A 13,060-nucleotide genomic window follows, 5' to 3' on the forward strand; every position below is an offset into this window, starting at 1 on the left:
TTCTCACGCATCCCACCGTTTTTCTACGAATGGCAAAAATTCCAATAAATTTCTGTAATTTCCAAATTCCGAGTATATTAAGTAAAGACTCACCGGCCGCCGTCCTGTCCAACGCCGCCCCGCAATCTTCTCTTCTTTTTTTTTTCTCAAGAATGGTCGTGAGTTCGAAACTAGGAAGAACTTTCTCTTCCAAGTTCCACGAAGTTCTTTTTATATTATCAAGTTCGTTCTCTTTCAAAAAAAAGAGAGACAGCGATATTATTATATTATCATTCACCGACAAGAAAACACACACACACACCACACGAAACTCTCTGTCGACGACGGACTAAAAAAAAAAAAGGAAAGAAAAATAGAATAAATAAAAACAGGACAACAATGTGATGGACAAGAGGCAACAAAATATTTCAAGTCCGCTAATAACGACCCGTGACAAGTCGTTAAAACGAGAGAGGAAAGTGTGAGTTTGTAAATGTTATTGTGTGTGGTGTTGTGTGGTACGTACAAAACGCGTGCGGCCGCCACTCACTTTTTACTATGAATAACAAAGCCACGTGCTTGGAAAAGGAGGGTTCTCTGTTGCTCTTCTTTTACTCCAACTTGGCGAGCAATTTTTGGCGACATTTTACGGCACCAATTAGAGATTTCCCCAGCCAAAATGACCACGCCCACCGAATACTCTTGTTTCTCCCCCTCGCCCTCTCTCCCCCACCCCACATCTCGCATTTTCTGTGTTGTCACACACAGTCTGTATTTTATTATTTTTTTTAATAATTTGTATACTTTGTGTTTGTGTTTTGTTTTTGTTTTGGTTTTTTTCACTGCGGCGCGCTTCGACGGTTTTTCGGGCGTTTTTTGAGCGGCGCTGACAGCGCGCGCGCCGCTTTTTTTCTTTTCTTTTCGCTGTGCGTGCGTGAGGAATCGTTTTCTTTTCAGTTTTGTCTGAATGTTGGAGGATGAGGAGGAGCAAAGAGTAGTTATCTCCTCTCTCTCTCTCTCTCGCGTTCTCTCTGTCTCTCCGTGATGAAGAGAGAGAGAGAGAGAGAGAACAAGAGGAGTGGGAGTGTTTCCTCTCTCTTTCTCTGTCTCCTCTTTTTCGGAGTTTTGGAGTGAGTCAAAATAAAAGGGTGAAACGAGCTGAGACATCATACAAGAGAGAGAGAGAGAGAGAGCCTGTAAATGGGGGGTGTTTGAGGAAACTGTTGCCTTTTGCTCTTTGGAATCTGGCGCAACAGGGACTTTTTGAATGAGTTCCTTTCTGTTGCCGAGTTTGCTTTGTCTCTGTCGACTCTCGTTTCACCGTGATTTATCACTTTCACAGAGAAACGGGTTGTTAATAGGCGGATTGGAATTTTTAAATGGTTACGGTTATCGTTGATTTGTGGTCGACGGGATTGCGGACTCGGGACGGCCGGACAGCGTGTGAGTGAATCAGTCCCGATGAGTGTGTTCAATGTATATTTTTCGGTATCGATTCGGTATATCTTGGTGGTACCACGGTTTACGTTACCCCGAATTCACGTCGTCTCGTCCTGAAAATGTTTTTTTTTCCCCTCCCCACATGCACGATGAATACGTGTTTCGCGCAAACAAAAAAAAAAATAAGATACGAATTTTGCGTTAATTTTCGAAAAAACAAAATTTCTGACCAAACATTTTCATTCGCGAAAAAGAAAAATTCAAATCAAAGATTTTGCATTTTTCAAAAAACAAAAATTTTACTTTCCATTCACAAAAAAATATTTTTAATTTGCATTTGCCGGCGGAAATATTTTTTGAATAAAAAAAAATTGCATTTTGCAGAGGAAACATTTTTCAAATTAAAAATTTTGCATTCATCTGCAAGAGGTATTTCTCAAATCCAAAATTTTCCATTCGTCCACAAAAATATTTCTCAAATCCAAAATTTTTCATTCATTCGCAAAATATTTTTCAAATCAGAAATTTTGCATTCATCCGCGAGAAATATTTTTCAAATCAGAAATTTTGCATTCATCCGCGAGAAATATTTTTCAAATCAGAAATTTTGCATTCATCCGCGAGAAATATTTTTCAAATCAGAAATTTTGCATTCATCCGCGAGAAATATTTTTCAAACCAGAAATTTTCATTCATCCGCGAGAAATATTTTTCAAACCAGAAATTTTGCATTCCTCCGCAAAAAAATATTTCCCAAATCCAAAACTTTTCATTCGTCCACAAAAATAATTTTCAAATAAGAAATTTTGCATTCATCCGCAAGAAATATTTTTCAAACCAGAAATTTTGCATTCATTCGCAAAAATATTTCTCAAATCACACAGAAGTTTTGTTTTCATTCGCAAAAAAGGTTTTCGAATGGAAAATTTTCCATTCACAACACACACGCAGAAAAAAAAATTCAAATAAAAAATTTCCCCATTCATTCTATCATTTTTTTTTTCAAATAAAAAATGTTACATTCATTCGCAAAAAATATTTTTCTGCCTTTTTCTGATTCGTGGAAGAACCAGTGTTTCCATTCCTCGTTTATTGAAGATGAATTGGTGTCAGAAATATTCATTGGTTTCTGCGCATTTTACATACAATTTCACCCTTCTCTGAACTCATTCGAGTAGGATTCTTTCCTTAATTGTTCCTCTGTTGCCCTTTTCCTTTCTGAAAAGTAACACTAATCATCATTTCTTCAAAAAAAAACTGTGGATGCATTAAATGTCGAATTGCGAATGTGTGTTAAAACAACACACGAGGAAATGCCAATGCAAATCCTTCAAGAAGTTATATCCCGATGTTGGAATACTTCTTTGGTTCGTGTATAATGTCAACAGTACTCTTATAAACCATCAACATTTTCATATTATGTCATACTTTTTGGGAAGCAATACGTCAAAAAAAAGTTATATGACACTTTAAAAAGATAGAGGAATTTAAAATATAGTCGACGCCGTTTATTAGAGTCACGGATAGTGCTATCATTCGGGTATTTTTATATCTTGCAAGGAACCGAACGGACCAATATCATAACATGGGAAACATTTCATTTAAAGTTATCGCGACTTCAGGTAATGCCATTTTTTTTTCCGTGGAAAGTTTTTTTTTTTGCTCATTTCGAAGCTAAAATTTAACCAAACTTAATTTTTTTCCCTGTGAGTTATCGTTATCAAGACAGCAAGACTATGTAAGAGGCTAGAAGATGTACTATTCCTCCCCCTTCCCTTGCTGACAATCATTTCCGTATTCTATGTCGTAATCAGTCCATAGTATTCACTGTTATACATATACGTGTGGAATTGTTTTCGCAATGGCCTTCCTTTAGTTAAGGTAAATGTATGACGAAAGAAAAAAAACGCTTTATTTCAGTTCTTGATCAGTTTCTGTCAGTTGACCAGATTGAAATTTCTTTTCCCGCGAGACAATCTCAAAGTTCTCAAAGTATCCATGAAACGTATTTGGTGCATTGAAAAATCTATCGTAATTTGTGTGATAAACATTAGTCAGTTTCCAGTCTAACGCATCCTAACGGTTGAATAACGAAAACGCGGAATATTAGCGTAATTTAAAAGAAGAGGATCTCTTCGTTTCACCAAACGGGATGTATGGTCGCCGTACTTGCAAACGGGATTTTTCGGATATAGATATCACGCGATTAATGCTATCAGATACCCCGAGTCCCAAGGTGATCACGTTAACTGTCCTGCATGTTCAGTGTACGCGTAATTAGCGTTACTTTTTATCAACACTGATATGATATTGAGAATACATACAAACCTTGAATAATGTACCGTGTTTGTCTCCTCTCATTTACAGGATATTCTACGAGGATTGAGAAAAGAGCAGAGAGTCAGAACCTTGGTAAGTACGTTCAAAAAAAGACATTCTTATAACTCGTGCAAATTCAATTCTTTCCTGTTCCCTTGATTAAACAGTTTAAGAAAACCAAGATTTTCGTTATTCCCATCTGCATTTTTTCCCGAAAGACACGACACTAAAGTGTGAAACAAGATTATAAAGGGAATCGAAGGACTGCTTCGGAATCTGCCAATTCACCGGCCCATCAAACGCTTCGAATCCCATCTTCTGGAAATTAGATTAGATTTTAGGTCCAGTTCAGATTAAGCGCGAAATCGTTGTGCAACAGAATAGGGGGCTGGTAGTAATTGGATCTCATCAGAGGTTTACAGTGGCATCACGGAGATCCAATTTGGATTTGCTTTTGACCATCTTGGAGGCTGTCGTAATTAAGAATAAATGGATGAATCAACGCAGGAATTGTAAACGGTTTCGATTTCAATTCTCTACTTTACGACACATTTTGGACAGGGCTTGACGAATTGAAGTAGAATATTTAGGCGCCATGAAAAAAAAATGGTATTTTGCTCGAGAAAAACGGTTCCTAGATAATGTTTTCTTTCAACTTTTTCCCATGTGTTAAAAGACGTGGTGTAATGGAATCCTTGTGTCACCCTTTGACTCAAATTTAGAAATTTACTCCGATTTAGCAACCACATTTAGACGATAAGCGCCAAATACCGATTTTCTAGTCGCTATGGGATTCGTTCCGCCCTGATTTTGGGTGCCGTTCTCAAAGAAAATAACAATCCACGACAAGCGCTTCTGTACCGACTATTACAGTAAACCCCCGCTTAACGGCCATCCCTCAGATGCGGTCACCCCCCCCCCTCTCTTTAACGTCGCAAGAATCTCCGTCCGCGAAATGCCGGGTATTTTTGATAGGGTTCGACAATCAAGTTCGTTGTGTGAAGCGCTCATAACTGTGGATGGTAAGAGCTTTGAGAACTCGAATCTTGACGTGTACACGTACTGTCCTCGGGTGAAGTATCGCGAAATAAAGACTTTTTCCACCCATTACTGGCTTGCCATTTCTGCATCTCCGTTTATCCTCCAGCTAATCAGGTTGGGAGGTTTTCGATCGTACATTCCTACGTGATTCTGTTTTGTTTTTTGCGTTTTCTACCCATTCCCCTAAAAGTTTATACGTTGAGTTTTGAATCAACCTGTATAATGACGAAAAATATATGTATACATATTCACGCGGCTTCGCAACATATCTATCCAATCACTTATCCTCGAGACATTACACAATCTCAACCGACTATTAATAAGATCCCGAAGATTACGAATGCAGATAGTATTACACAAAAAAAAAAAAAGAGAGCACCACCACCAAAAACAAACCCATTATCTCGACACAAAAGCCCCCCCCCCCCCCCGAAAAAATACCAACCTTACCCAAGACATCATCATCATCAATCATTAGCCAGGGGTAAAAAGCACAAAAAAGGGGGAAACAAACATGAATAAAATTGTACATTATAACTTGAAAACTGATACAAAATAACAATCCAACGTGCTTATAATAAGACAGAACAGAAATCAAGAATAAAAAAAAACTAAAACCCAGATACACACAAACCTAGTATAACCCAGACCCTATTTTTTTCGCTTTTTGAAACCCTATAATTCAACATTAATCATCTTCAAGTGATCCGTTATATACATTTTTCGGCCCAAAAATAAAGGGTTGAAAAATACACCTTCAGACAGAACCGAAGAGGAGTCTTTTTTACCACACACACAATATATATATATTTTTAACACACATACCGATAGGAAATTAAGCAGGAAAGAGAATCGGCAATTAGTAGGCGTTGTCATAAAAAAAAACAACAAACTATACAGATAATAATAAGAAAAATCCACCGAAAAAAAGAAGCGGATCAATCAACGAAAGCTGAAATGAAAAATGAAAATAAAAAAAATCCAAGTGATATTTTCCTCCCCACGAAAAGTTCCTTTTTTAGAAGAAGACCACAGGGAGCGATGTCCCTGTGTTCTAGGGTGAAAAAAAAAAAAAAATTAGCCCATCCACTGCCAAGGCCACGGCCGAATTTGCATGAAACGCAATCCGTCACACGCAACGCCAAACACATATTTCAAAAAAAAATAAAATAATAATAATAATTGTATCGGAGGCAAAACTAAAATAAAAATTATTATCCGTAGAGATACAAAATTGCAACTTATTGCTTAATGTTTTTTACCCTCTCGTCCCCACCCCAAAAAAAAAAAAAAAAAAACTACTATTAAAAAACAGTTACCGGGAGGGTCGGAAAAAACAACACAAAATATCTTAAGATTGTAGGGGGGACGGGAGGAAAAAGAGTGTTTGGACGGGTTTGGCTGGATTTATAACATGGTAACTCCTTTAGGTACCACAACGGCCATCCATCACAATTTAAGTATGTAGCTGAGGAGTGCGAGGCACGAAAAAAAAAAAAAAAAATTTCACAAAAAAAATATAATAATATGAAAACCAATGAACGATTGGCGACCTTGGCGGTGTGTGAAGAATATATATATATATATATATATATTCCTTACTCTTATATATGTATCTAAATCTCTTTTTCCCCTACTCTCTCTAATTATAAAGGAGGGTTTTGAATAGCAATGGCGTTCATTTTTTTTTTCTTGTTCTTATATATACAGCCATTTTCTTTTATAAACTCTGTAAAGGGGGTTCAAGGTTAAAACTTGGATGAAAAACAAGTTTAAAATGTAACTAACATTGTATGTATTTTTTTTTCTTTAGTATTCTAAGACCGATAACGAATGATTTTCAATTCAGCCTGATTCAAAGCCCATCCTTTTTTTTATATATATTATTATTATTGTTATTTTTACCTTCGCAGCAGAGGAAAACCCTTCATTACCTGTCGAACCCTCACATCATGTAGGCTCTGGGGGGATAAGGTATTATAAAATATAATAATAAAAAAAGGAACTAAAAAATTTTTTTTTAAGCCCTCCCTCCGTGAAGAAGTGGGGAGGGAATCCATTGGAATTTATTGAACTTGTCGATAGTTTATGCATAACAGGCTTTTCAAGTTTTTTGAGTTTTTTTTATGATTTAAAAATCTGGAATGCGGTCTTAAAATAAAAATAAAAAAATGAAAGAAGAAAAAAAAAGGTCATTAAAGTAAGGATTCATTAAAAAAAAATTTTTTTGTTTTCCCTCTTTCTTCCATGTCATTAATTAAAAACTAGTTTGGCTTGTTTTTTCGGTTTTTTCCTCAATGTTGTTGTTATTATTGGTATTAGAGCTGCTTTTGGGAAAACACCTCCTCATTTGTCGATTTCACGCTGTCCGCTGAACACGAGGCATTCTGTGTGGGTGGGTGGGGGGAGGTGCTCGTCGGGAATCGATAATGATGATGATGATGACGATGACTGTTTAAAATAATTGACACTGTACGGAAATTTCAGTCGATATTCGTTCAAGGGAGGTGGGGGGGTGAAGGATCGGAACTTTCCTTTCCGTATCACACGTGGGTTGAATGGGGAGAGAGGGAGAGGTTATTATACAGTGAAACCTGTCTTTTTAACGGAACCTGTATTAAATCGGGATTATACTATAAAAGTTTTACAAAGGTTCATTCATCAAACTTGAATGTAGTAGTAACTCAAATGTAACCGACTCGTCGGTTACATTTGAGTGAATGTAACCGAAACACTTATTGGTTGAATTTTTCAAGTTTTATAAATGAACTTCTCTCAAACTTTTATAGAGTAATTCCTTAAACCGGGATTATACTATAAATTTTTTATAAAAGCTATTTCATAAAACTTGAAAGATTTGACTAATAAGTGCATCTTTGACAACTAGGCTTATTGGTTGCTTTTTTTTTGCGAGAGAGCTTTTACCGCACTTTTTTTCATAGTGTAATCGCGGCCTTAAACGTTGAACAAAAACGGGGGTCCCGTGATTCCAATGCCAAAAAATACATATTTAAAAAAACCTGGATCAAACGGAACATGTCTAACGCCGAAACGGAAAGCAAAATTTCAAAACCAACACACACGGAGAGTGTTTTGCGACCAATAGACACCATGATAAAGTGCTCTACAGCATTTTTCTATGCACTCTCTGATTGCCAATGTGAGTTCTGCATCACATCCACCCTTAGGCCGGGATTACACTATAAAAGTTTCATAAAGGTTCTTTTATAAAACATTAAAAATGCCACCAATAAGCGCATTGGTTACATTGAAGCGAATGTAACTGATACGATTACTGGTTGTTTTTCCTAAGTTCTATGAAAGGACTTTTATCCAACTTTTATGGTCTTAGATTAACAAAAAATGTTTCCGTACTTGATGCTTTGAGTTTTGGCAAGCCAATATTGCTGTCTGTTTCTGAAACTGTAACAGGATTTTTCGGAAAAGTAGGCTTTCGTGCGAGAGGAGTGGATGTGAGGCCGGGATTACACTGTAAAAGTTTTATAAAAGTCATTTTATAAAACATGAAAAAATTCAACCAATAAGCTTATCGGTTGCATTTGCTCGAATGTAACCTATGAGCTTTATCCAAGGGCGTAGCGAGGGGGGACTTGGGGGTCTGGTTCCCCCGAAATGGGAGAAAATAATCGAAAAAAGAGAAAAAGATGTCCAAATCTATTGTTCTATCATTTTGGTCACCACCCCCCCCCCCCCCGAAATGAAAGTGGTTCCCCCGAACGAAATTTCTGGCTACGCCCCTGGCTTTACTGGTTGGGTTTTTTAAGCTTTATATAAGAGGGACTTTGTCAAACTTATGTAATGTAAAACCGGCCTAAGGGTTGAATTTCTAAATTATATGCAAGCTGCTTTTCGTGATCGCCGTACTGAGCAGGAACAAGGGAGAAGCACAAGGAGGGCAACTTCCCGGTCGGCAAAATTTAAGGTGGCAGCATATTTTAGGTAACAAAAACACCGTTATGAAATAATCGAATTTCACGCTGGTAGGGGTGACAAAACCATGTAGCCCCCACACCCCTTAACAAAAACTCTAGTTACGTGGCTGGTGCAAGGATAACATAAACATAAGCATTATACGAACTGAACCTGGCACAACCGATATTGACATTGTCATTGAAAATTTCAGAAAAAGTAAGAAAGTAAAAAAATGTCATTTCTTTCGGAAGAACAACAGTGTGGGGGGGGGGGGGGGGGGTTGCTGTCAAAAGCTTGACAGATCCTGCCAAAACCTTAAGAGAATTCCAATGTTTTGCTTTACAGCGTAATGAAGGTTTAGTATGATTTCTGAGCATATGATTTCGGCAGCATATTGTGTGAACTGTACACAGAAAACTCATATTTATTCTGAAAAATAAAATGAAAATTAATTTGTTTACGGTTCAATTTTAAATTTTTTTCACTCACTATTCGGTGATGCAAACAGTTAATACGTGTAATGTACTGTAAAATTTTGAAATAAATAAGTATGTGTTTTTAATAAACAATTTCATCATATCGAGTGATAAATATTTAGTAATTATAAAGTGAATAATGTAAATGGCGTTTCTTTATTTTATCTATTTTTGAAATTACTTCATTTTCAATTAATTAATTTTTATTCTACCTCAATTACATACGAGATCGTTTCGTTGTTTCGCACGTTTTGTCAGTTGAACCTGTATTTAGCGGAAACCTGAGTTCAAGTGAAACAAATATCTCGGTCAGATGCGATTCCGTTGGAAACAGGTTTCACTGTACTTTCAGAAGTACCAAATACATTACTCATAGGTATTGCTAAATTTATGCCCATCAGTAAATAGTTTGAATAATTTTTTACCGTCTCAGGTTAGGTCTAGACTAGCGTATTTCGATTCTAACCAAGGACCCCTCCTCGGGCGGTGCTAATGATGGGCAAACTGCGTCCCACCAAGTCATTCTATTACACAAAGGACTTGGGCACACACAATATTCTTGGGCAAAGTGGATCAACTCTTCCAAGTCATTCTATCCACCTCACCAAATGTATTCCGATAGAAGAGTAACAATACACACAACGCGCAATAAATACCTAGGCTGGCCATATTTCCATTGACTGAAAGTTTGCGCAACCTGTGGACTAAGCCATTTGAGGCTCATATTTCCGCTCCATTTATCGCTATTATTAAGAAACACATTCCTTAGCAAGCTCTCGCGAACTCTTAATCTTAAGAACCACTGCTCCTCAACTAGCGTGGTATCCTGGGATCATAATCGGAGATTTGAATGGGATTGCACGTCACGAGAAGAGCAAATATGGAGGCTCCGGCCGTTTCCGGAACATCAAAAATGCTCCTGTCGGGCTTTTCAAATATTATGGGCAGTACAGAGCAGTGGTTCTCAAACTTTTGTCTTCCGTGGTTCCTTGTGCATAGTCAAGAACCAGACGTGACCCCAGGCTCTGTTCCACAAGGGATATAAGCCGTTTGTTCTGTTGAGTTGGGCCATGCTGGGGAGTATCGACGTGTCGGACAGAGGGCGCTCTCGAACGTATCTCAAGAGCACCCAGCTCAGTCAACCCTGATCCTCATGCCTATTTTGTTCTTTCTCCCCCTCCCCGCTCCTGGCCCTTATCTAATACCACCTTTAGAACAAAGCCTCCGCACGAAGCTCATGACGTCACTACTAAATCAAACATGCACCTCGTCCACATTCCTCTGCGGAACTTCTAACGAATTGGTAAATGTTGGAATGTGTGTGTGCGTATAGTGAACCTTTCGTGAAGTTTGTTTCTGTGTAATGCTTGTTATGTGTAGTGCTGCCATTTGCAATCGATTTTTTTTTTAAACTATGAGTTTTTTCTCAACTCATAGAAAGTGAAGTGCAATGAATGAATAATTGTAACATTGTAGGCCTGTTGTGCTCTCTACGGCGAGACTTTTTAACGGGGAGATCGGCCCTCATTCGCGCCTCGAATTTGAGAACCGCAGAAAACCAACTCCAGCCGACCACCACTGCGGCAACGGTGGGGGGTTTGAACCCGGATCCTCGCGATGCGAGTCCGTCACTATGACCACTCGACCACCGCAGCGGCTCGTGGCATCACTGAACAAGGCCATTTCACTTATTGCCATTGGGTATCGCAGACCGACGAATGCGATATGTTAACCTGTTTTCGCAACATATCCAATGGCAGTAGGAGAAATGGCCGTCTTCATTGACGTCGCATGCTTCGCGCGGAGTCCTTGTGCTATAGGTGGTGTTGTCTAAGCCAGGTTCACCATATTCGTTGCTCTCGCAAACCCCCCGATGACCGAGACTGAGGTTCGTACCTCTCCGGCAACCTGACACCTCAGCACAGCATCAGTCACAAAACGCAAACACCTATAAATGACGTTCTAGGACAGCGTTCCTCAATCTATGGTCCGCGGCACAGAGGTAGTTCGCGAGCAAGACTTGATAATTCAATTCTAACTGAATGAAAAACTATTCGATTGTGAAAACTGATATATTTTTAGTAGCATCCTCTTGTGTTCAAATACTGAAATTATACCTGCATACAAAGCCACAACAGGCAAATTGCCCAACGAGGTGGCTGACCCAAGAACATCATGGATCCCCGAGCCATTTTTTGGAGGCCCTACCTACTACACCCCCCCCCCACCACGCGGAACCCCCCAAAGAATCGGTACATACGGGAATGTGCGTGTACGTGCAGTGAAACCTGACGTGAAAAAAGTGTAATTAACTGGAGTTGGGTGGATTTGAACCCATGTACCCTGAACACCACCCATCTACAACTCCGTATGTTACCAACCCACCACTACAGCGCTACTTCGGGTGGCCAAATTTCAACCAGAAAAATACGGGAATTGCGATCCCTTATATACGGGACATTGCTGATTGCCGCCAAAACATATACGAACCTCTATAAAAAACCTCTGATTATTTCTGAAATTACTGAAACCAAGGGATATTGCAAATCGCGTTGCAAACACAAAAATATATACTTCACGAAAAAACGTTGAAACGGAGTGAGATTACATTTCCTTGGTGATATAGATGTATTCACAATAATAACCCCAGAAGGCATGAAATGCACTTATACACTGGATACTGAAAATTTGGGGGAATTGAATATGACAAAATACGGGACATATCGCCAATTATCGATAAAATGTAGCCATAAGGCGGCAAAATAACCGATTATTGCTGGAAAAATCTTGAAAAATCATTAACGGGATTTAAATTAAGGGCTATTGGAAACTATCGGGAATATCGAAATGCATTTCACGAAAAAAAAAAACGTTGAATATATGGCAAATACGCGTGAGATGGATATTTATGTTTCTAGGTCATAAATTATCATTACTTTATATCGTTTATGACAGGCATCTTCATTCAACCAGTTGCTCGCGAGCACCACGGTGCTCCCTGAAGTACCTAGAATGCTCGGTGCTCGTGCCTGATTTCTTACTCGCGAGCACTCTCTTGATCAACGTTCCACTTAAATTTACCTTGTATAAATTGCACTCACGAATTGATATCTTGATTTCATGCATTCGTATGTCGAACTTGCCGTAAGTGGGGGGGGGGGGGGTGCTCTCCTTTTGATGATGGGTACGGGCAGTGCTCGGGTCTTGGAAAGGTTGAAGACCTCTGGTTTATATGAGTTATGGAAAAAAAAAATCACCTTCATTCACAATCTCTTCAGCAAAGATAACAAACTGAAATAAACATTCGTCGACAAAATATGGGACAAACTTTATAAAACAGTCGGTCCAATCAAAAACGCAGGAATGCCCGGTATTTTGTGGGTCGTATGGTAACACTATCCATTACGGTCCACCGGAAGAAATTCCAAGCATTTCACTGGTCCAGGGATTCAAAAAAGGTTGATGAAACGCTATTCTAGAACGCTCGTTTGAAGATTTCGAATCAATCGAAACTGAAATATCACTGTGAAGAGATTTCGCCATTTAATCGAAACAGATAGAAAATATCAAGGTAAAATGATCAAAAGGCCTCAGGGGAAAAGTCCCAACCGCCCATTGAACTCACTATTGACTAACTATTAATTCAAACTCACTGTTGAGAAAGAAACAGTCATCCACACACACACACACACTATCGACGGTCTGTACTATTAACGGTATTTGAGAAATCGCCCTTCTTCCCTAGATTTAGCCGAAGAAGAAGAACGGGGAATATAAGAAACCATTCGATAACCATTAATAGTTAATAGAAGTCCGCAAATGGATATGTATTATTACTAGTTACGCGCTAACATATCGTCGTGGGGTTTATT

The 13,060-nt window shown here is 38.6% G+C and overlaps 2 protein-coding genes across 2 annotated transcripts in view; one reads left to right on the top strand and one right to left on the bottom strand.

The window, feature by feature from the left end:
- Positions 1-515, bottom strand: part of LOC149065277 (uncharacterized) — a 156,370-nt gene extending 155,855 nt beyond the window's left edge. Inside the window, exon 1 of the mRNA XM_089254258.1 lies at positions 94-515. The gene's annotated coding sequence lies outside the window, so the exon portion shown is untranslated. The remainder of the gene's footprint in view (positions 1-93) is intronic.
- The window catches only part of LOC149065278 (caspase activity and apoptosis inhibitor 1-like), a 277,778-nt gene that overhangs the window by 46,163 nt on the left and 218,555 nt on the right, over positions 1-13,060 (top strand). Inside the window, exon 3 of the mRNA XM_089254133.1 lies at positions 3,787-3,831. Within this exon, the coding sequence (XP_089110259.1) occupies positions 3,787-3,831 (45 nt within the window). The remainder of the gene's footprint in view (positions 1-3,786; positions 3,832-13,060) is intronic.

Source organism: Pholcus phalangioides, unplaced genomic scaffold, assembly GCF_987345545.1.
Source record: "Pholcus phalangioides strain wild (caught in Gottingen) unplaced genomic scaffold, Ppha-v1.0 ptg000040l_1, whole genome shotgun sequence".
Lineage (NCBI taxonomy): Eukaryota > Metazoa > Arthropoda > Arachnida > Araneae > Pholcidae > Pholcus > Pholcus phalangioides.